Source organism: Dendropsophus ebraccatus, chromosome 1, assembly GCF_027789765.1.
Source record: "Dendropsophus ebraccatus isolate aDenEbr1 chromosome 1, aDenEbr1.pat, whole genome shotgun sequence".
Lineage (NCBI taxonomy): Eukaryota > Metazoa > Chordata > Amphibia > Anura > Hylidae > Dendropsophus > Dendropsophus ebraccatus.
This window is the reverse complement of record NC_091454.1, coordinates 67,365,051-67,390,587: the sequence shown is the minus strand read 5'-3', so window position 1 is coordinate 67,390,587 and position 25,537 is coordinate 67,365,051. Positions and strand designations below refer to the sequence as shown.

Below are 25,537 nucleotides of genomic sequence, written 5' to 3'. Positions count from 1 at the left end.
CAGCATTGGCATGCCTGTGTACTCAATTTACCACTTTAGCTAAGGACTAAACTTATACTGCTGAGGTCACAGGGATGTCATTTCTGTAGTCAATTAAATGCCAATCCATATTTTATCCTTTGTATAACTGCATGCAGAGTTGTCCACAAAATTAAACATTCTCATTCTAAAGTACAGTTGGTTGCTGCAGTGATTTCTGTCATGTTTGAAGTGGGGATTTGGAACCAGTCTGTGCTCTGCTTGCACTGACTTTTACCTTGGTAGTGCTGTTCTCTTGCGTTTGATACGTAGAAAATTAAATCTTTTAATTTTTTCCCTCACCAGGCAAAATCTTGTTTCGTCGAAGTCACATACGTGATGTTGCTGTGCGACGCCTGATTCCGATTGATGAATATTGTAAGGTGAGTCAAGTCCTGCATAGAAATCTAAAAAATGAAGTTTTTTTTTTGAACTATAACTTTATAAAGAGTAATTTTTTTTTTAAATTAGCTGCTAAAGTATACTTGTCTTGGGTCTAAAGGCATGTGCTAAAAATGGTGTGTCCAGACCTGGGAGTCAATAGGGAAAAAACAATACCTGCAATGCTTTGTTTTGTTAGTGGTGTTTTTGGGGGTCAATGGAAGTTTTTCTAAGGGTATGATCACACTGAGGAATAGGCGAGGAATAGAAAGAGGACATTTTTCTGCTTGAAATGTCCTTTTTTTCAGCTCTCGTAGAATAGATGTAGAATGTGAGCGGAATTCATTGACTTCTATTAGGATTTCTCTAGCGAAATCAGCCCAATGGCGAAAAGTGAACAAACTGAGTAAGATTTTGCTTGTGAATTACGCTGTGTGAACAACATACTGAAAATGTCATTGAACACAATGGGACATTGCTATGTTAATAATTTACCGACGGAATTTCAACTGGTCAGGCTAGCTACGGTATGATTTTTTTGGCTAGTCATGTTACACTAAGCTTATCATACAAAATGTTTCTAATCCCCTAAATAATACTGTGGATGGCATGGGAAAATAGGATAGATTCCCTTTAATACACCATTGTAATAAAGAAATCTGTCAGCTGCCTTCAGGTTCCAAACGTCTGATACTTAGTCAAACATGAGTCTGTGCATCCAAGCTCCTGATCTGCTGTGTTTCTTGCCCCCGCACACAACCCGAGTTGCTAACAATGTTATATAGGCCATAGTACCCTATTCAACATGGTACAGTACCTGTAGCTTATCCGTCCATGTAGCAGAAAATGTGCAATCTTACTGTGACCAAGTGTCAAAGAGGATTGTGGCTCTCCAGCCATGCCGCGCGCTGTCATGCCTCCTCCTTGGTTCCTCCTCCCTCCTCCTTTTTAAATAATAATTTCATATCGGCTTCCAGTTCCTGCGTTGCTGATTACGCACACGTCCTGCATCCTAAACTCATTCAAGCACTGTAGCCAGGAAGAGCAGCGCATGCGTGCTGAGCAGTGACACATCCATCACTGCATGAGCGACGCACTTCCTAGCTATGGAAGGAATTATTCAAAAGGAGGAGGGAGGGGGAATGAAGGAGGAGCATGACACGACCGGAGAGCTGCAACTCCTCTTTTGCACTTGGTCACACTAAGATTGCACATTTTCTGCTACATGGACGGATAAGTTACAGCTACCATGGTGCTGTGACCTATATAACACTGTCAGCAACTCACGTCGGGTCCAAGTGCAGACTGATTCTCTTTAACTAAAGTTATAAAGATGTGTTACATTGGAAACCGATCTGCCAAGATACATATTATTTAAGATTTTGTTCTATTCCCATTTTTCTCTGGTATTCTTTATTCTTTACTAAAAATAAATCTGTGCCATAAATTTCAATGTAAGAGAGTAATGTAAATCAGTCTACATTTCCTCTAAGTCTTCTTTTTTGTATAACATACTATGCAAAGGCCAGAATTTTTTCTATTAAAATAAACAGCTCCCCACAGTGATCAATGAGAAGCTGCTGTAGTGTGAGTAGCAGAAATGCTGGCACAGGTTATTGAATGTTTGCCACTGTAGCCTGTGCAGAGGTTGGGTCTGTGTGACCAGGCTGGGTTCTTGCTACATGTGTTGCACTCTCCCAGCAGTGGTTACAGTTTTGCTGAAATAAAATATTCAGACAAGAGAAAAAAATAACTACTTATGTATAACAGCACAAATGTATTCTGTTATTTTTACATTATGATAAGAACTACCATTATTTGTGCGCTGCTGACGTAGTTTGCAAGGATTTACGTTCAATGAAAGCTGTACAGATGTAATGTTGGTAAGGGTAAGTTTTTGTGGCATACCTTGCAGCCCCTCCCAGCCAATGACAGAGACCTACACTCACCGGCCACTTTATTAGGTACACCATGCTAGTAACAGGTTGGAGCCCATTTTGCCTTCAGAACTGCCTCAATTATTCGTGGCATAGATTCAACAAGGTGCTGGAAGCATTCCTCAGAGATTTTGGTCCATATTGACATGATGGCATCACACAGTTGCCGCAGATTTGTCGGCTGCACATCCATGATGCAAATCTCCTGTTCCACCACATCCCAAAGATGCTCTACTGGATTGAGATCTGGTGACTGTGGAGGCCATTTGAGTACAGTGAACTCAGACTGGTTTCTTGAACATGACAATGAGATGATTCTAGCTTTATGACATGGCGCATTATCCTGCTGAAAGTAGCCATCAGATGTTGGGTACATTGTGGTCATAAAGGGATGGACATGGTCAGCAACAATACTCAGGTAGGCTGTGGCGTTGCAACGATGCTCAATTGGTACCAAGGGGCCCAAAGAGTGCCAAGAAAATATTCCCCACACCATGACACCACCACCACCAGCCTGAACCGTTGATACAAGGCAGGATGGATCCATGCTTTCATGTTGTTGACGCCAAATTCTGACCCTACCATCCGAATGTCGCAGCAGAAATCGAGACTCATCAGACCAGGCAACGTTTTTCCAATCTTCTACTGTCCAATTTCGATGAGCTTGTGCAAATTGTAGCCTCAGTTTCCTGTTCTTAGCTGAAAGGAGGGGCACCCGGTGTGGTCTTCTGCTGCTGTAGCCCATCTGCCTCAAAGTTGGACGTACTGTGCGTTCAGAGATGCTCTTCTGCCTACCTTGGTTGTAACGGTTGGCTATTTGAGTCACTGTTGCCTTTCTATCAGCTCGAACCAGTCTGCCCATTCTCCTCTGACCTCTGGCATCAACAACTGCCCAACAACTGCCGCTCACTGGATGTTTTTCCTTTTTCGGACCATTCTCTGTAAACCCTAGAGTTGGTTGTGCGTGAAAATCCCAGTAGATCATCAGTTTCTGAAATACTCAGACCAGCCCTTCTGGCACCAACAACCATGCCACGTTCAAAGGCACTCAAATCACCTTTCTTCCCCATACTGATGCTCGGTTTGAACTGCAGGAGATCGTCTTGACCATGTCTACATGCCTAAATGCACTGAGTTGCCGCCATGTGATTGGCTGATTAGAAATTAAGTGGTAACGTGCAGTTGGACAGGTGTACCTAATAAAGTGGCCGGTGAGTGTATTTATTATAATGTCATACAGTTCAGGACAGGTGGGCTGTTATAAAGATTGCACATCACTGGTGGGTTTACTTGAGGTTTTGTTCTGGATTTTTCCCCAATCATGAATTTACATAGAAGCATTTCTAGGGACAGAAATGCCTAGTAGGAAAAATGCGGTGAAAACTGCATGCATTTATTTAGATTTGTTGGTCACAGTTTCCTCTCTGGTTACTGGTGCAGATTTCTGCCGTGGCACTACAGACACATGAAAAAGACTAATCTAGTTTAAAGGAATTATCCAGGATTAGAAAAGTAGCAGAACTACTTTTTAGCAAAAACAGCACCACCCCTGTACTCAGGTTGCGCGTGGTATTGCAAATCAGCTGTATTCACTTCAGTGGAACGGAGATGCTAAACCACATCCAAACTGAGGACAGGAGTGGTGCTGTTTCTGGAGAAAAGCAGCTATATTCTGCTAAGCCCAGATAACCCCTTTAAGGGTGCGTTCACACCTACAGGATCTGCAGCAGAATTGATGCTGTGTTCAGTTATTTAAATGAAATCTGCTGCAGAAAATCAGCAAAAAAGAAGGAAAGGAGGGAAGGGCGCTTCCTAGTGCAATATCTGGGTTACTAGATAGCAATAATTCACAAGATCGTCAATGTGCTCACCTTTTGAGGTTGTGCAATGATAGGCACAACACTATATCAGACGTAATATCAATACCGCAGCTTAGCAGAGGATCATCCACACAGCGTGTGGAGCAGATACACCGGGAAGAAGCAAGGTCCTTAAAAGACTATAGGGCCCACAAGCGATCCTTCAGACAGCATAGCGCAGGTATTAGAGCCAGGTGGTTAGTAAGCCATGTGCTGCTGGCTACCAATGGATGTGACTCACCAAGCCAGATAAGAATGCCAAGATAAGCTTGAGAAAGGTTGAGCTTGAGAAAGCTTGAGAAAGGCACTGATAGACTAGTGTGCCGAAACGCGTCGCAATTTTTAATAAACTTATCTTGGCATTCTTATCTGGCTTGGTGAGTCACATCCATTGGTAGCCAGCAGCACATGGCTTACTAACCACCTGGCTCTAATACCTGTGCTATGCTGTCTGAAGGATCGCTTGTGGGCCCTATAGTCTTTTAAGGACCTTGCTTCTTCCCGGTGCAGAAAATCAGCTGCAGATCCTGTAGGTGTGAACGCACCATAAGGGTATTTTCACATATGGCAGTAGAAAATGGCTCTGAAAAGACACTGTGAAACACACACTTTACACTTTGAAATAAACGTTATTGAAAAAAATTTATAGTTTCCAAACATTTAGATTGTGTTTTTTTTTATTATTGTTTTTATTGTTTATTATTGCAGTTTTTATTATGTGATTTTGGAAATCACATACTTTTTGACTCCTGTGGTTGCAGATTCCTCTGTACTTGTCATTGGGATCACTTACAAAGTGAATGTGGACAATAAACACAATGCTTAAAGTACTTTTTCTAAAATCAGTACAACTAAATGGTCTTTTTTTTTTATATTTTCAATTGCACAAAGGCATAAAGCCACAGACAAAACCATTAATGCTGCCATGTGTGAAGAAGGCCCACAGCTGCATTACTTAATGTCTGCTCAGTTATCTCTACCTCACATTCATAAGGAACCTCGTGGACCAGAAAGATAACTGTTCAGTGTAGCTTTGGTGCTGAAATGAGCACGGTTTAATAGAGGGAAACTTCACTGTTAAAAGTAAGCTTTAGAAATAAGATATGGTTGTCATGTAAGAAATTGTAATTCATTGAAAATACTGTTTTTACATAAAAAATAATTAGATTTAAAGAATTGAATATTTGCCCTTTAAGTGATACCATGTCTCAGCAAACTTCAGAATTTATGACCCGCCCCTGCATAGCGCTGCATACATATATAGTCGTGTTGTTTTTTCTAGAAATAATTCTATATTTTTTCTCATTTTGGTATGCTTATTCCATCCTCTGGAGCTAAAATTGACATATTTGTTGCATTAGACTTCAAGGTTGTCCTTATAGTCAGTGCTTGTATAAGATGAAGCTAGGATATTATTTTAGCTTAGTTCTCAGAAGGGGTCCAGGATATGTGATATTCAATAATCCTACACATTTCCTTTCCAGTCAGTGTTTTTCTAAAAGGAGCAAACACAGAGCGGCATGTGCCTTCTGTAATGGAATGACTCGCTGCCTGACTAGTTACAATATATTATTATTGGAATCACCGGGAAGAGATGTCTGTGTGCGGTAATATAAGATTGTGCATTAGTCATTTTGTAATACTGCACCTGGATCTTCCATATACATGCATCTGCTAAGATGGGATGAGAAGAAAGAAGATGACGACTAAAAGCAATATATTTGACTCAATATTAAATATTTATGATGCATGGGAATACAGATGATTCTGTTACACATCTTCAGCACACATCCCACATATTGGGAGGATTACTCCATCAACATGGATGGCTCTGTGGTTGAATGTGATATTCATAAAGCTATGATATTTACACACATGCAGGGGTATACTGCAGCTTATAGCCCCCGGGCATTGTGTATAGTCATTGCAAAAAATATATATATTTACAAAATATACAAGGTTTGACTTTTAAGGATCCAATAGTGTGTCTCCTAAATTTGTATCCCAAGATTATTAGAAAAAAACCTGGGAAGCTGTTTGCCAGGGGTTCGCCAGGGGTTGGAAACAAACTAACCCTCCTTCACTTACCTGTTCTAAGACCTGAATGTCGGAAATACGGGCCTTAGAAAGAACAACTGCATCTCTGAATAATGAAATGGATCTCTTTGAGTCTATATGGTCTCCATTGGTTTCATATAGCGATAGGACTTCAGGTGACGGGCAGGAGCCCTAGGTACCCCCTCCCCTCCCTATCCTTTCCCTGTCTCCCCCCATTGTTATACGTTAGTATGTCTTGTCTGGTTTTATGTCCCTGCCAACTCTATTGATAGTTTCTCGAGTTTATTTCACTGCAATCTGTTGGTTTTTCTTGCCTCCCACGAGGCAAGTTGATTGACTCTAATACGAGGGGTCAGATGGGGTTCAGGGTTTCTTGTCATTGTTTGGGATAATGCTGCGTATATGTTTTGTTGTGGATTGTCTCTTTTCACTTTATATTTTTGATGCTTGATGTAATCTTAATGCTTTATTCTTTGTTTTTGTGTTTTACAAAAAGAAAAAATCTTTAACCCCTTAGTGACCACCATGATACCTTTTCACGGCGGCCACTAATGGGCTTTATTCCAATGCATACGCCTTTTAACAGTGGATGCATCAGAATAAACTGCCTTCCCCCTGCGGCAGTGTGACAGCTGACCCCCCCCCTGAAACTACCCGGAGCAGAAGATCCTCCTCTCCGGGTAGTTTAACTCGTTAAATGCCGCGGTCAAATCATGACAGCGGCATCTAACGGGTTCCTGTGTGCCCCGTTCGGCACCGTGGGTATACTCGATGTCTCCATGGTGATCCCGGGGGCCTAATGAAGGGCTCACCATGGGGATGCCTCATGCTGACAGGCATGGCCGTGCTGAATCAAAGTATTAAGTAAAAGTATTTACACTAGTGTACAGTAATGTACACTACTGTAAAAGTGAAAAAAAGAAAAAAAAAAATGTGCACCAAACACAAAACACCCCCCGCCCCCCCCCCCAAATAATAAAAATGCATTAAATTCCCTATACATAATAAAATGTTACATAAAACAGATCAAAAACACAAATCCTTTACATATTTGGTATCGCCAGATCCATAACGACCCAATCTATAAAACTATATCATTAATTATATCGTACGACACACGCTGTAAAAAAAATTTAAAAAACAGTACCAGAGTAGCTGTATTTTATTAATCTGCTTTAGAAAATACATCATAAGAGATCAAAAAGTCATATACTTATAAAACTTGGTATCAATAGAAACTACAGATTTTACCGCAAAAAATAAGCCCAAAACCATCGCAAAAGATAAGAACGCTATGGATCTTGCAATGTGCAACAGTTTTTGTGGGTTTTTGATAGGAACACTGGAGGTAGCTGTGAGGTTCAGGCAGAGTGTGGGGTCAGTCCCGGCCGGTCCCCCGCACCGGCGATCACCGTTAGTATCAGTATAACGGTGGCCACCAGCAACGGGCATTGGCGGTGCAGCTGAATGCTTCATGAAAACATGTCCTGCCCCCTGTCCCCAGGATTAACCCTAGGGACCCGGTCACTGACCTTCCTCTCCCTGGGTGGCCATCTGATCCAAGATGGCCGCCGCCATCACTGTGAACAGACTATGTGATGGATTCCTAAAAATGATCAAAGCCCCCTTCTCTCTACCACTAAAGGTGGCAGAGAGCATGGGGCAATGATCGGGGACCACCCGGTGTGGTCCCGGTTCAAGCGATCGGCGGTATATACTATATACTGCTGATCGCTTGTTCCAAATGTTGCCGACACTTTTTATCCTTTGTCACCAAAGTCAAGTGCCCCAGATTACCTGTAACTACCCCGGATTACTCATAGCCACTCCATTTTACCTGTAACCGCTCAGATTACCCATCACCACCACAAATTGCTCGTCACCACCCCAGATTGCTCGTCACCATCCCAGATAGCCAGTGAACACCCCCAGATTGCCCGTCACCACCCCAGATAGCCAGTAAACACACCTAGATTGCCCATAACCACCCCAGATAGCCAGTAAATACCCCTAGATTGCCCATAACCACCCCATATTTTCACAGACTGCCTGTAACCACCCAAAATTGCCTGTAACCACCCCAGATTTCCGGTAACCACCCCAGATTGCCCGTAACCAGCCCAGATTGCCACAGACTGCCCGTAGCCACCCCCGATGGCCCCCCGTAGCCACCCCCGATGGCCCCCCGTAGCCACCCCCGATGGCCCCCCGTTGCCACCCCCGATGGCTTCCCGTTGCCACCCCCGATGGCTTCCCGTTGCCACCCCCGATGGCTTCCCGTTGCCACCCCCGATGGCCCCCCGTTGCCACCCCAGATAGCCAGTAAACACCCCTAGATTGTCCGCAACCATCTCAGATAGCCAGTAAACACCCCTAGATTGCCAGTTACCACCCCAGATTGCCACAGACTGCCCGTATCCACCCCAGATTGCCCATAACTACACCAGATAACTGGCTATCCAGGATGCTGACAGGCAAACGCCCCAAGATTGCCACTTACCACCCCAGATAGCCAGTAAACACCTACAGATTGCCCGTAACCAAAATGACACTCCTTCCCTTTTGAGCCCTGCTGTGTGCCCATACAGTGGTTTATTCCCACATATGGGGTACCGTTGTACTGAGGAGAACATCTGTTACAAATTTTGGGGTGCATTTTCTCCCTTTTTCCTAGTGAAATTGAGATATTTCAAACTAAACAAACAAACATATTATTGGAAATTTATTTTTTTCATTTTTACTGTCTAGTTTTGAATGCTTTCCTCTAATACCTGTGGGGTCAAAATGCTAATTGGCGCTCCTTCCCTTCTGAGCCCCGCTGTGTGCCTATACAGTGGTTTATGCCCACATATAGGGTCCTATTGTACTCAGGAGAACCTGCGTTACAGATTTTGGGGTGAGTTTTCTTCCTTACTCCTTTTGAAATTGAAAAGCTTCAAACTAATTGAACATATTATTGGAAAAATCCTATTTTTATCATTTTTACGGTCTAGTTTTGAATACTTTCCTTTAATGCCTGTGGGGTCAAAATGCTCACCACACCCCAAGATGAATTCTTTGAGGGGTGTACTTTCCAAAATGGGGTGACTTTTTTTTTTTTTTTTTTTTTATTCTGCTGACACTACAGGAGCTCTGCAAACACACCTGGCACTTAAAAACTTCTTCAGAAAAATCTGCACTGAAAATGCTAATTGGCGCTCCTTCTCTTCTGAGTCCTGCTGTGTGCCCATATAGTGGTTTATGCCCACATATGGGGTACCACTGTACTCAGAAGAACCTGCGTTACAGATTTTGGGGTGAGTATTCTCCCTTGTTCCTTGTGCAATTGAGAAATTTCAAACTAAACAAACATATTATTGGAAAAATTCGATTTTTTTTTTTTTTTTTTTTTTTCATTTTTACGGTCTAGTTTAGAATATTTTCCTCTAATACCTGTGGGGTCAAAATGCTCACCACACTACTAGATGTATTCTTTGAGGGATGTACTTTCCAAAATGGGATGACTTGGGGGGGGGGGGGGGGGGGGCTCTATTCTGCTTGACACTACAGGGGCACTGCAAACGCACCTGGCGCTCAGAAAGTTCTTCAGAAAAATTTGCCCTGAAAATGCTAATTAGCGCTCCTTCCCTTCTGAGCCCCGCTGTGTGCCCATACGGTGGTTTATACCCACATATGAGGTACTGTTGTATTCAGTAGAACCTGTGTTACAAATTTTTGGGGTGCTTTTTCTCTCCTGTTTCTCGTGAAATTGAGAAATTTCAAACTTAACAAACATATTATAATTTTGGATACTTTCCTCTCATACATGTAGGGTCAAAATGCTTACTCCACATATTACATATTACCCCACATATGGGGTACCCTTGTACTCTGTAGGACCTGCGTTACAAATTTTGGGGTGCGTTTTCTCTCATGTTGCTTGTAAAAATTTGATATTTTAATCTAAATAAATATATTATTGGAAAATTTCTATTTTCCCTTTTTTTTATGGACTAATGGTGAATACTTTCCTCCAGCCCCTGTAGGGTCAAAATGCTCATTATACCCCAAGATTGATTCTTTAAGGTGTGTAGTTTCCAAAATTGGGGCCACTTATAGGGGTTTCCAGGATACAAGCCTCCTAAATCCACTTAAACAAAGAACTGGGCCCTAAAAAAAAATTGTTTTGGAAATTTCATGAAAACTTGATAATTTGCTGATACAGTTCTAAGCCCCATAACACCCAAAAAGTAAAATATGTTTACAAAATGAAGCCAAAATAAAGAGGACATATTGATAATGTGACCTAGTAACTAATTTATGCCATGTGACTTTTTTTTTTTTAGAAGCAGAGAATTTCAAAGTTTGTAAAGTGCAAATTTTTCATGATATTTTGATGTTTTTCACAAAAAAACACAAGACAGTGACCAAATTTTGCCACTAACATAAATTACCATATGTGATGAAAAATCAATCACTAGCATAACTAGCATTACTAAGCCATAAGCGCATAAAGTGAGACAGGTCAGATTTTGAAAAATGAGCCTGGTCATTAAGGCTCAAAGAGGCTCGGTTTCCATAGGCCTTCTGAACTATCCAAATTGATGCAGATTTGTTGATCTACTCCTTGGCTGTTAGGTTACAGCTTTATCACAGAAACTATTCATGTGATCACATTAGCTAGATACTTTCCAGACAGATCTTATACATTTATAATTATTACCTGTGTTCCTTACTTTCCATACACTGTAAGAGATACAACAAGAGACATGGGGCCCCTATTCTCAAAGACAGTACACTATAAATGAAGGTGATTGGAATAACCCTTTGCACATGAACTGCATTTAAACTGGATTATGTGTATAATGTGAACAGTGTTCAAAAGGTAATGTTCCTTTAATACACAAGACTTGAATAACATCAGACATGTGCCTAATATAAAATTAATAACCATAAACTTTTATGTGGACACCAACTAGAGGTGGGCAAACTTGCCGAAAGTTCTGGTTTGCACAAACCCAAACGATCAGCATTTGAACCCTGCTGCCTGGAGAAGGTGAATGCAGCCCGAGGACTGCCTGGAAAATATGGATACTGCCATGTTTTCAAACCCCAAATTTTTAGCAAGTTTTCTTATCTCTAACTCCAGCCTAAACTCCTTGGTGTGATAATGCCTTATGATGTCTCACTGTTTGGGTATAGGGGAGCTCTATCAATCAGTGCCAACTGGGCAGGGAAAAGCCACTGGGGACTCCCCCACACACACACACATAAACACACACACACACACAGGTAAGTAAATATTTTTTATAAATCTTCTGAAAATAGATCAATGAGCAATACGTTGGTCTTAGAAAATTCTCCCCATTGTCTTTGTAAGGTAATAACAATAGAATGTAAACACTTTAATGGTGCGTTCACACCTAGAGGATCTGCAGCTGATTTTCTGCAGCAGATTTCATTTAAATAACTGAACACAGCATCAAATCTGCTGAAGATCTGCTGCCGATCCTGTAGGTGTGAACGCACCCTAAGGGTGCAAACCCACTTGACGTATTTGCTGCGTGAATCAGTCTTAGGTTACAAACCCACTTGCCGGATCTGCAGCGAGTCTCCTTGCTGCGTTTTTGCAGCGAGACTCGCTGCAGATCCTGGCCCTATACTTTCAATAGCAGAGAAACTCGCAGCAGGGATGTACATCCCTGCTGCGATTTTGTCTGCAGCCCGCCCCATTAACCCCCCGTGCGGCCGGGGGCTGCGGGGCTGGGGGCGATCGTGCGGCCAGGGGCTGGGGGCGATCGTGCGGCCGGGGGCTGCGGGGCTGGGGGCGATTGTGCGGCCGGGGGCTGGGGGCGATTGTGCGGCCGGGGGCTGCGGGGCTGGGGGGCGATCGTGCGGCCGGGGGCTGGGGGCGATCGGGGCTGCAGGGGGGCGGGCAGGATATACATTACCTGATCCCGGCTCCTGCTTGCTTCGGCGGCTCCCGGCACGTTCCGCCCGGCCAATCAGTGCGCTGCCCCGCCGCAGGGTTTGTAACCTTAAAAATAAGCAGGCAAAACGCAGGTTGGCTTTATACGATTGTTCTTCGTTAAAATACGCAATTGCGTATTTTTGAAGCGTGAAGCTTGTTGTTAGCAAAGCATCAGTTGTTAACAACCTGTGCGAAAAACGCATGTAGCTTCACGCTTCAAAAATACGCAATTGCGTATTTTAATGCAGGACAATTGTATAAAGCCAACCTGCGTTTTGCCTGCTTATTTTTAAGACTGATTCACGCAGCAAATACGTCAAGTGGGTTTGTACCCTAAATGTAGTCCTGCCAAAATGGTGAACTATTAGTGAACTAACTTTTCCATGGCTTGCAGGTGCCAAGCCTATAGCGATTTTCATTTTCTAGACTCTTCAACAGATGGAAAAACAATAAAGGAATTAGTCAATTAAACTAAACTGCTCGATTTCCTTTCTGGTTTAAACCACAAACACCTATAAACCATTATATGTCATCTCATATTATTGCTGGATTTCAATGTTCAGTTAATACCAAAAGACAAAAGTTTTGATTACTGTTCCTTTACCTTCTCCTGTCTCCCCACCCATCTCTTTCCTCTGCTATTATTTAGTTTTAACATATGACAACGGTTGTACAGCAGACAATAACTGTTTGTTTTGCCACTGATTATGTTCCTAACTACTACTTAGTTGTACAATCTTGGCTGCTTCAAAAAGGGAACATGGATATTTGTATGTGTGTGTGTGTGTGTGTGTGTGTGTGTGTGTGTGTGTGTATATATATATATATATATATATATATATATATATATATATATTTGTAAAATAGTATAATAACAAGCCAGTACAGCATTTGTAGATGCAGCCACATGGGAGGATACAAACTTGCATGACTAACAATTGACTTTCCCATTAATTCTCCTGTATAAATGAGAGAGGAAACCAAATACGATTGGCGGGCGTAATAAACTGTCAGAGATAACAAGGTTCGAAACTCAATAGAGGAGAGGACTAATGCCCATCAGATGGTCTGCCATACGGATCAATGGATCATGTAAGACATAACAATATAACAAAAAGGAGAACGCCAAGGAAAAATAATGAGATGTGTAGGCAGAGGAGGCCTTCACAAAGTAAAAAGAGTCATTAGTGCATAAAGGGCTATCTGGCTATTTAGTCCCAAAATGCATCCTAAAGATCCCATATGCCGTACAATTATGTCATTATTAAAAGTGGCTGTGAGGGATTTCATATTCATAACATCCTTAATGTATGTACATAGATCCAGGGAAGAAAGGGGGGCTTTCCAATGGAGGGAGATAAGGCATGTTTTAGGCAGGCACTTCCAGCAAGTGTTGGGGAAGGCAGGGTTAAATTTATGAATAATATCAGTGCATTAATAGTTTATATTGCGCCTCTGTATGCTAGACTTGGCTGCCTTCCACCATATTACTTGCCAAGTGGAGATTGGGATTAGGGTGCCTGACATGTATATACAATTTTATTATAGCCGTCAAAGAAGGTAAAGATGAAAAGGGCGCTCACCAAGTAATGTGATCATCTTTATTTCAGTAATATATTAAAAACCACAGGACATACTGGGCCGATTAGCAGAACGCCAAGCACATAGATGAAGCGAGGTTACAGCTAATTCGCACCCTTTGGTTTCATATTGAAAAAAAAAAAAGGTCTATACAGACCTTCCCGTGTGCAAAGGCATGTACACCACCAGAGGAAAACCAATGTGAAGGACCTACATAATATTGGGCGGGTGGTTTTAATGTCATGGCTGATCAGTGCTTATTCCAATGTCTGTTCATTCCTTCTGTGTGTATGTCCTATTAGGACATAAGCTGGTATGAACTAAGATTTACAATTCTACTTCCCCACAAAATGTTGGGCTGTTGTAACCGCCATTGTTTCAGAATGTTCAGCAAACAACAGTAAAAGTTGCTAGTGCAGCCGTAGGCTTTTGGGTCTGTTACCTCAAGCAATAATATATTTGCAGAAGAGTAAAAATGTAAAAAAAAAATCTAAATGTGCCTCTTTTAAAATGGATCCGTCATGTTAAACATGTTCTCCTATTTCCAACCAGTGTGATACTGAGCACAAGGGGCTGAAAGGTTTAGAATTCACTTTGTAAAGAGAGAATAATTTACTGATTTGCATGTCTGCTTACGTTAAACTTATCAGTCATGTCGAGCCGATCTGTCAAAATGTTTGGTTTTGTCAATCTTATCTGAACTTGAACGCTCAGCATTTAATTCCCTGCAGCTGCAGAAGTTGGATGCTGCCCTATGGCTCTTAGGAAAACATGGATACAGCCATACAGCTGCCTTTGTCTGTGTCCATGTTTTCCAGGACTCCCTAGGGCAGCACCCAACTTCTGCAGCTGCAGGGAATCACTTGCAGAGCACTTGGGCTTGGATAATGTTGCTGAACTAAACAAATTTGACAGATCCACTCAACGCTACTTATTGAAAACCTCCCCAGTATTTACTATTTTATGCCTGGTATTTGGTGGGTTAATAAGTGTATCACCCCTTTTGAGAAACATTTGCTGGTACACTAGTTACATAGAGTGTCTGTGTCCATTTACACAGAAAGATTATCTGACAGATTATCTGCCAAAGATTTGAAGCCAAAGCCAGAAACGGACTGTAAACATAGATCAGGCCATAAAGGAAAGCCTGAGATTTTTCCTCTATTCAAATCCATTGCTTGCTTTGGCTTCAAGTCTTTGGCAGATAATCTTTCTGTGTAAATGGACCGTAAGACCAGTGGCGTAGCTACAGTGAAGGCAGGGAAGGCAACTGCAATGGGGCCCCTGCATGAAGGGGGCCCGAGGAAGCCTGCCCTGCCTTCATGGTAGGTACCCCGCTCCCCCAGGGGGCCAGAGAGGAAGAGGGACCCCCACTGCACTGTTTAGCCCCCTCACTGTAGTGCCGGGTGAGGGGACTGAACAGAGGAGCAGGACCTGCCAGATGGCACAGGAGAGGGATAAAGGACCTTTGGGTCACATGACCCAAAGGTCCTCAATACCTATGTGAAGATCAGCCCGGACTACAGGAGGAGGAGGAGGGGAAAGCCTGGGAGCTTTAAGTGCTGTGTATTTGTGTCAGTGTGTGTATATATGTATCTGTGTATATATTTATATGTCAGTATGTGTATGTATCTGTGGCTATATATATATGTGTGTGTGTATGTCAGCAATGTCTGTAGCACTGGTGTATATATGTGTGTTTGCTCCCAAAGATGTTCTGCAGCAGCTTCTATTAATGCTGGGCTCTAATAAAAGAACCCACCATTAATATCTGCAGCATTTTCTTTTATTTCTGGTTGAGTATTTCTTATTACATTGAGATGATTTCCCTGTGTACAGTCTACTCATGGTGTATACATCAGCACTAGTGTAATCACATTACAGCGTATATATGTGTGTATGTCAGTGGCGTATCTATATATATGTTAATGGTGCCTCTGTGTGTGTATATGTGCGTCAATGTCTGTTTTTGGCGGGGGGGGGGGGGGGGGCGTACAGGATTTATGGGGCCCCATACAGTTTTTTGCTATGGGGCCCCATGAATCCTAGCTACGCCCCTGCGAAAGACAACTCCACCCAACTGCACAAATGTGTCAGGTGCAGATAAATCACTAGGGTGTCTTATGTGGGGCACAATGCTCACTTTATTTGCTCCCATTTACAGGGCAGAGAGTGTTCTGATATACAGCGCTAGAGGCAGGGGTCCTCTGATACCCACCGTCTCCTGTCTATGCCACACCAGCCATCAGGAGGACATAAGCCATTGTCAGACTAGTGAGTGGGAGATCACAGGTTGTTCATTTTTCAGCTTGCAGATGAGCGATATATAGGATTAATTCCCGTAAAGTCAGTGTTCAGTTTTATCTTTATCCTAGAGACACACATATAATTGTAGGAAGTGGCGACACTCCAGAATAGGGAAATTGATGCAATCTAGGCAATAGCCTTTACAGCCTGCCTTATCTCACTGGTGATCCACTGGCTACTTACTGGGTTTCCAGGTTTCTGAGATACCTGAGAGCTACTGTACTTTGGGGAAACTAAACACAATCTGGATGCATGGCATAAGCGTCATACCCAGACACTATCCAAAGACGACCACTAAACTATGTTGTACCGGTCTGTATTATAGGAAATAGTTTTGATAAAGGGACCTGTTTTCTATTCATAAGTAATAATAAGTAACTCTACACAGATGTATCATGTAATGCACATTGTATTTCATATGGAGATCTATTGCAGCCCATTCCTTTGAATATTATTATTTGCAGATGTGGAGGGGTCACCGAGCTTCCATGACAGACAATTGCTGACCTAATTGTACAGTCATATATAGTCATTAGATTAGTTCTTATCTGTTGCTATAAGCTGTTCACAGCGTCTGGTTATACAGCAGATCTATTGGTGATATTAGGATATTGAATATCAAAGATACAACACAAAGACCAAGGATAAAATCTGGATTAAATAGGACAATGTTTCAGCTTTGCTAGTTTAGAAGACACACACACACACACACACACACACACACACACACACACACACACACACACACACACACGTATGGTGGTGGTCAGTACAATGCCTGCAGAACTGCATCACAATGTGTGGTTATCCTGCTTATCAGACATATTATAAATGTATGTGGAAATCTGGCCTATCTGCATTCTCAGTAGATAAGTCTTAGTGTTTCTTATAAATTTTTACATCATCTAACATCTATGATCTCTTTTCTTCAGGCTCTCATCAGAATGCCTCCTTATATCTCCCAGTGTGATGAAGTCTTAAATTTCTTTGAAGCCAGGCTAGAAGACTATAACCCACCTAAGGAGTAAGTAATTCTGCTTGGCACTGTATATTATATTTGGAAATATTCTTCTCTTGGAGAATACATGCATGTGTTTTATTGGAATGGAATGATTTGTTAGTCTCACCATGGGCAGCAACATATGAAAGATTATGTTTGAGTGGAATACCCCTTTAAGAAGCCTTGAGTTGTTGCAGTGAATATGAATATATATATATATATATATATATATATATATATATATATATATATATATATATATATATATATTATATTCTTTGTGCAGATATTTTAGTCAGACGTGTAACACTGTGTGCCTGTGTACCTAGAAGAGCTGATGCTGTTTTCAAGTCACACCAAAAATTTACTTGATTTCAGTTCCTTTTCACTTTCTATGTATGCCAAATCATTGTATCATTTTTTTCAACCATTTTCTCACTTTATGACTTCAGGTTTATTTAAACAGGAAACTTTATGATTTCCTAGACTGTTTCTGGACAATCATTGCAGCAATGAGGTGTGGGTTGTTGGATGAGACTCAAGCTCATTGCACAACCTGTTTGTTTCTGTGTCTTGTGACCATAACACTTCATAGGGAATTACAGACCAGGACAGGACAAAGCAGTGCTAAAATTAGTATGACCATGCTGGTTAGACTGACGGGCGTATAACACTGTGTGGCTGGGCATCCTCCATAATTTGTGCCTAAACACTCAGGAAGTGGTTTGTCATTTGCCAACATTTGGGCAAGTAAATGTATTATTATTATGAGGACGGAGAGGAGCATTACTCACACTATGAATCCTTAATGCACCTTTTGTGGCTAACAAAACAGCCTTCCAGTTATGAAATTTAATTTAACCTCAAATGGAAATGATGTCCAAGGTGGTAAACTGAACGTGCTCAGACCCCAACAAATTCCCAAAATTGGGGACCTGGAACACAGTACAGCTGCCTAGGTTTTTCTGGCTGTACTTGGTTCTTTCCCTAGAAATCTGACTCAACCCTTCAGTGACACAGTATTGCTTCTTGTGTTGGGGATTTTAAGTGATAATTTAGTTATATGCAGAGCGGAATGGATTCAGACACAACACAGAGGTCCATTCCTATTTTTACTCAATGACATTCTGAGCTGTCATGTTTCAATTTCTTATTTTTATTAAAGGGGTTTTCCTGTAATTATTGATAATTTAACATGGTGCTGGGTCTATGGGGAATATGACACACATGTATACTTACTGGTCCTGCACCGCTGTAGGTTTCAAGGCTGCCCAATGTTCACCACCACCCTCTTTAATGCTTCCGCTGATCTGTTTGGACGGCAAATGCCCTTTTTTCCAGGCAACCAACATCTTCAACCATTGGTAATTAAATGCTGCACCCTCAGGTTCGCATGAACCCAAGCTTGTTCAAGGTTCACTAATCTCTATGCAGCACCATTTAGTTGATGAATTATGCCTTGGGTAAGCCCTCCTCAGTTACCCACTAGTATGTTTTACCAGTCTATAGTAGACAATGCAGGCCAAAATGACATAATTCATAAGTGGCAGCAACTTGGTTCTAACTTCGCTTAGCAGTTGCATCCATACTCCACATCAATGACTTTTCTTTGCCAACCAAGGCAGTGCCAGCTGCTCTCCATAAATCTTTTTATGGTGTTACATCTAATATGTATATGGGCCTCCTGACACTCCTCTGACAAAAGAAAAATTGGACATTTTAGAGTTCAACTGCTTGACCCTTTTGTTCTCAGAGAGATAAACCACCACCAAGTGATATGTAGTCACACATAGACAATACCCTTTCATGTTAAGTGGCTATTCCTAATTGACATAAAGTGCCTAAAAATTGTCTGAAATGTAATAAATGTGTTAGTGATGTCATGCAGTTTTTTTTAGCACTTGGGCGATATTAACTCTGCTCCATATGTGGAAATATTGTTGGCACTATGGGCAGCATGTGCATGGCACTGTATATAAGAGATCTGTGATTATGACTGTAAATGGGACAATCTGCCCTTGTCTGCTGCATGCTTGAATTGTGGTGTTTGCATATCTCCTATTTATTATAATGGAGAATGATGGCCAATGTGTGAAATCTGGAAACAGAGGAGCAGGGGATGCATGCTTGCCATTCTGGTACTGTTTCCAACCCCCAGGGTCACCCTGAGAATGTACCCAGCAGAAACCAGAAGGGACATGCTGTCATCAGAATGGGAATGCTTTAATTACTTGAGTATATACACAGGGACCCTTAATAAAGTTCTATTGGTAGGTCTTTTTTATTGTACCCGAAACAACAAAATTCTTTTGACAAGTTACTGTCTTCCCATGCAAATACTGCCAATATAAGAGATTTTAAAGTGATCTTGACATAATTGTAACTGTGTAGAAGGGCTCCTGAACTGAGAGAAATCTCTTGAGAGAAGAAATGAGTGTGAGGTCACCTCCAGAGATGTAAGCGCAGAGGACAAAGGAGAAATATACCATGTCAGATAATACCATTAGCTAATGAAGCCTTAAGTGCTCCTCTGATAATAAGCCACGTGGACTACATGATAAAAAGGACATTCAGGATGTTTCAGCTCATCCTTCTTGGCTTTCTGCCATTTTGATACTAAAGGATATAGCTTGGTGTAGTAAGCTTGGTCTTTTGCATGGACGGGGATGGGTGATAATGCTGAAACCTAAACTTCAAAAATTAAAAAACACACACTGAGAGAGGATTAGGTGTCAGTTCCTTCATACAGTACCCTGAAAATAAGATGAAATACACAACCACAAAAATATGTTAACATACCACTGAACTGAATTCAGTGAAACAAATGGCATACCTTCACAGCTACATTTAATTGCTGTCTTCATTTTTCATTGTAGATAATGTAAATGACTGAATTTCCTTTCAGATAATTTGACTATAATTAATGATCATCTCATCCATGCGTGTGGTTACTTTGTCAGTCCATATCTGATGGTGGATACTGTGCATCTTACAATGACAACTGGCTTTATTACCTGACACACAGTTGCAATCTAAGTAGTAAAAGGCCCATATTTGAGCAATGTATTGATGTTCCATCCATTAGAGCACATCTGTGCATACTATTACCCTGAGCCACAAGCACATTCCTCAACCCAGTAGAGATCAACATTTTCACGTGATGCTGCCTCACATGAGAGAGAGTATATGTGGAACACAATGTCTTGGCTGAACGTTCCGAAGTTCTTAATGATCCATGGAACCCTGCCATTGCTGTCTCAGACGTTTCAAGAATTAGTTGAAAGATTCTCCATAGTATTTTCTGTTTTCCAGAAATGTCTGTTTTCGCAGTGCAGACAGAGGGCATCTTCCTTTCGTTAGTGAAATGTCGAGTAGTCATTCATAGATTTCAGGCTCCGACACGGAATCTTAACTCAGGAGTTTTCAGACACAAAGCAGACATTGCTTCCTGTGGCTGTATGGAACTTCATGATAATTGTTATAAAAGAAGTCAGAAGATGAAACTCCCATGCCATGAACCTAGTGGCCTACTGCTTAGTCGTTTCTTTTAGACAGATTTGTACTTCACCATAACAGCAAGTGTATAGTAATTCCTACTTTTTGCAAAGGTTGCACCCTATGACCATACCATAAAAACAAAACATTCTACTACTAGTGTTTTGTCTATGAGTCCCACGTTTTCTTATTACACTACATGTATTTTATTTGGATCTTATGTGACCCATCCACCTAAACTGACAGCCCAGGTAAGGAGAGCACTAATAGAGAAGCAGCCAAGAGGCCCGTGGTCACTATGAAGGAGCTGGAGATGCCCAGCTCAGGTGGGAGAATCTGTCTGCAGGACAACTATTAGTCATATACTCCACATATCTGCCCTTTATGGAAGAGTGACAAGAAGAAATTAATTTTTTAAGGCAAGCCATAAGAAGTCCTGTTGACAGTTTGCGATAAGCCATGTAGGAGGGGAAGCAAACATGTGGAAGCAGGTGTCTGGTCAGACGAAACAAAGTTGAACTTTTTGGCTGAAAACTAACACTGCACATCGCTCTGGTCTCACCATCCCCACTGTGAAACATGGTGGTGTCAGCATTTTCTTCAGCAGGGACAGGGAAGCTGAGATGAATAGAAAAAGAAATAGAACTACAGACATGGCAGTCCTGGAGGAAAATGTGTTAGATGCTTAAAGCGTAACTGTCATGTTTTTTTTTTATTGCAGAAATCAGTAGTCTAAGCGATTTTAAGAAACTCTGTAATAGGTTTTATCAGCCAAAAAAGCCTCCTTCTGTACTCAAGAAGCAATCTCCCAGCCTCCCCCCCTGACTTCTTATCTGTGCATTGTCAGGCAAACACGTCTTCATTACAGAGAAGCCAGTGAAGACGGGTTCTGCTCTCTCCATTGTAAGCCTATGAAGGGGGGAGGGGCCGAGGGAGATGAGGGAGCAGGAAGAGGTGACATGAAGGTCAGCTGTTTGTAGACTCTCTGGGCACCTAAGACGCTGGATTCAGGTTTCAGAAAGGTCAGTGCTTATCTATGAACTTACTGAGAGAAGATTGCAGGGTGTTGTGCTTTGCAGAAATCCTCCGTGCTCAGTCACTCCTAACAGCCCCTCCCCTCTCCATAGCCACATAATGGAGACAGAAATCCTGCTTCATTTGATGTGAGGGGGGAGGCTGGGAGATTGCTTTTTCAGTACAGAATGAAACTCTTTTAGTACATAAAACCTATTACAGAGTTTCTTAAAATCGCTTGTACTGTTGATATTTAATGTTTTCAGAAAAATGACCCTGAAATGACAGTTACGTTTTAAAAAGACATCAGACTGGGACAGAGGTTTCCTTCCCAGCTGGACAATGACACAAAGCAGTGCAGAAGGCATGTATGTTGTGTGATCAGGAAAGTAACAAAAAAGATATATGAATATTTGTGCCGTCAGTTTCAATGGCCCAGACCTAAATCCCATTGAGAATCTGTGACAAGACTTGAAAAGACGCTCTCCATCCAACCTGACTGATCCACAGCTATTTTGCATAGTCGGTCACATAAAATGAAATTTATGTTTGAGTATAATATGAAAATGGAAAGATTCAGGCCGGGTTCACACTACATAAAAAACATGGCCATATTTCATAACAATGGCCGTTACTTTTTCAAGGCATTTTTTACTTGTTTTAAATAGATATAGCATAAATGTCTTATCCCCCACTGCCCATGTATTACTCTTTGTTTATTCATTTGGATCCTTTCAAGGAGACTCGTCATCAGTTTTATACTGCCTGAACCAAAGGCAGTATGAAACACTGACAGGCTCCCTCTGTGTGGGAATGCATAAGTTTTTCCGCTGCTACTCCGTATATGCTTTACTTGCTGCAATATAGCTGAATATAGCTGAATATAGGTCCTCTGAAAAGGAGTGCAGAGGACCTCACCTGTCGGTGATCAGGCGTTGCAACATGGATAAAGGAAACGTATTCCAGCAGTCCAATAAAATCCAGTATTTATTGTGTTAATTCCATAAAATCGTTACGTACAAAAACGTAAACAAATTCTAGACTAGTTTCGGCCCACTCTGAGCCTTGATCACAGCATTATGCTGAAACGCGTCTTGATTTTTCTACGTTTTTTGTATGTAGCGATTTTATGGAATTAACACAAATACCGGATTTTATTGGACTGCTGGAATACGTTTCCTTTTATCAGCTGGGAATGGTGCTCAGAGTCACTGGGGTCATCCCCAAAAGCTTCTGCCCACCCTGTAAGCACTAATTGATCTCTTACTGCAACCCAGAGCCCACTAATTTAGTGCAAATTGACAACACAGGAATTTAACCTTAACACTGTACATAGCAAGGACTCCCATCATTATGACAGAAGTCCTAGCTTCAACATAGTACACAGTGGTGCTTAACGCTGTGAATTAAATCTTTACAACGCATATTGAATGGTGCACTAAGCCAGGAATCCTGGGACAGAACTGCACAGCCGTCGGGGCAGCACTGGCGCGCGTACTAATACAGAGGCTACCATAGTTATAGAGTAACATAGTCATCATGACATCAGGGCTGATGGAAAAGGGAGGAGTGACTGTGGAAGAGGCTTTTCACACTCCTTAACAATAATCCACCCATTTAAATGGCCCCAGAGGCAGCAGCATTTCAGAGAGAATGCTACACTTTTGTAATAAGGAAGCTTGTTTCATGCTGCCTGTGATTCAGGGCAACAGCATAAAACTAATGACTGATTCCATTTAAAATAAACGCACAAGTCAGGCTTGAAATAAACTCTTTTGTGTGCCTGTATCTTTTGTTTCCACATTTCCACTTTTAGTACCCCTCTCATCACTGGATAACAGTGTATGTCATCTCTCTGGATGCAAAGCAGTCTGATGTCCCCCATTGTTTGCAGTGGAGACCATTTTTACAGACAAAGCCAGGAATGGATTTGAAAAGAGGAAATCTCAGTCTTTCCTTTATGACCTGTTCTCAGTTTATGGTCTGTTCCTGGCTTTGGCTGCAATAATCTGTCAGATATCTGTTGGTGTAATATGGCCCTAAGACTTTGTGAGCTTTTAGGACACATACATAACTTGTAAGGTCTCTAAGAATTCATCTCTATTCAGTTTTATCACTGCAGCATTATTCATTTTAGTACTCACTTTTACTCCAGTATAGACTCCAGGACTTCCGCCGTGTTTCATTAAAAGTCTGACAGCGTATTTATTAACTGCAATTGGAAATGCTAATCCTAAGAAGACCTTGAGTTTGTCCTTCTGGTAGGGTATAATTTATCAGTTTACAGCCAGTGGACTTGGAATTCGTACTGCATGTGTATGGTGAACAGTACAAAAAATGGTGCATTGAGATTTATTAGATGTATATATAATATCTGATCACTTTATTACTGTTTATAGACTATACAGAATTGCTGCCTGTCCCCTGTTCTTGGGACCCAATACAACCAATTATTATATTGCCCATTTATTTGAATCGCCACAAATTAACAGTGGCCCTGGCATGAGAAATGTGCAGTCTCTGCATTGGAGTCCCTGGTGGAAGTGTTGTCATGATGTCCCTATACACTGATCATAGGAAGCCACAGTCAGTCACTGGCCTCAGTGGTTACATGTGAGTCATTGCCCAAGACATAATTGCTGCACTTTTGTTGGGGACTCCAGCACCAGGCCCGATAGAAGTGAGTATAGGTTTTTTTTTTTTTTTTTTTAAATTTCTCCTCTGATTCCCTTTCCCTGTGTAAATTTGCATATGTATATTGCACAGGTTGGAATATGAATGAGGGTCTTTGGACAGTTTTTTTTTTTTATAATACTCTCTGGCTACTATTCAGTATAACCCCGTTGAGCACTATGTCTAGGAAAATATTGAGCTGAATTCAGTGACACAGCTGCAAATCAAAGGAAGACACTTCTTTCTTTTGGCAAAAAAAATGCCATCAAAGTGATGTTGGACACAAGTTATTCCATTGTCACAGTAAAAGTAAAGTCTAAGCATTTCCAGAATATTGTTTGTAATGAGAATAATTTTTTTTTTCTTAATATGTCATTGGTTGGGAAGAATTGTTGCATACTGTTGGGCCCTATTTACTTGTAGTGGCTCTGAGGCAGTTTCAAAGGGATCTCAGCTAAGTTGGAGAAGTCCTGCAAAATGCGCCCCATAGTGCCACTCCCGGGTCCAGCTGAAAGCCACTGGTGTCCTGCAGCTCTTTCAGGTGCAATGTCATGTAGCAAATGCCTGCTCAGGCAGTCAGTAACTGGGGCAGGAAACCGCCCCAATCACTGACTGGTCGAGCGGGCAATCGCTAAGCCAGGCCATGACATTACAGCCGGAAGTGCTGGGATGGGACATACCAGATTTCCAGCTGAAAATGACATTTGGTGGCTGTGAGCGAGCCTCAGGACCATCGCTACAGAGGCACGCAGGTGGGTAAATTTACTTAATAATTTTCCCGCACCACCTGCCTTCTTTCCTATTTTGAATTTCGCTGGACTTATCCTTTAAATATTTTTTTGCAAATTCAATCTCCTTCTCCTGATATGTTACTCTTTCCCTCCCATGGTTGACAGCTTGTTTTCTAGGTTACAAACCACTATTCTGGGAATTGTTCTTATAGTCATGTCACAAAATATGAGTAGCATGCACAATATTATCCATTATAGAAACCTAAAACCCAAGGAAGTCAATGTACAATCATAATAAACCTGATGTTGTGGCAGTATAAGAATAATAAATACAGTGATAGGCCTGTACTACGGGATAATACACAGTGCGGGCTCGTTCAGGCCAAAATTGTGAGCATAACAATCATTGACCATTTTGACCATTGTATCATTGACCATTTTATAAATCCATCCTGGTAGCAAACATGTTTTATTTTTGTATACTGTAAAAATAAGCGCTCACTTTCCAAAATTACTATATGAAAGGTCAATTC

The 25,537-nt window shown here is 41.6% G+C and overlaps 1 protein-coding gene across 1 annotated transcript in view; it reads left to right on the top strand.

The window, feature by feature from the left end:
• SH3PXD2B (SH3 and PX domains 2B) overlaps positions 1-25,537 on the top strand; it is a 104,773-nt gene that overhangs the window by 63,693 nt on the left and 15,543 nt on the right. The window contains exons 4-5 of the mRNA XM_069972309.1: positions 325-401; positions 17,024-17,115. Of these exons, the coding sequence (XP_069828410.1) occupies positions 325-401; positions 17,024-17,115 (169 nt within the window). The remainder of the gene's footprint in view (positions 1-324; positions 402-17,023; positions 17,116-25,537) is intronic.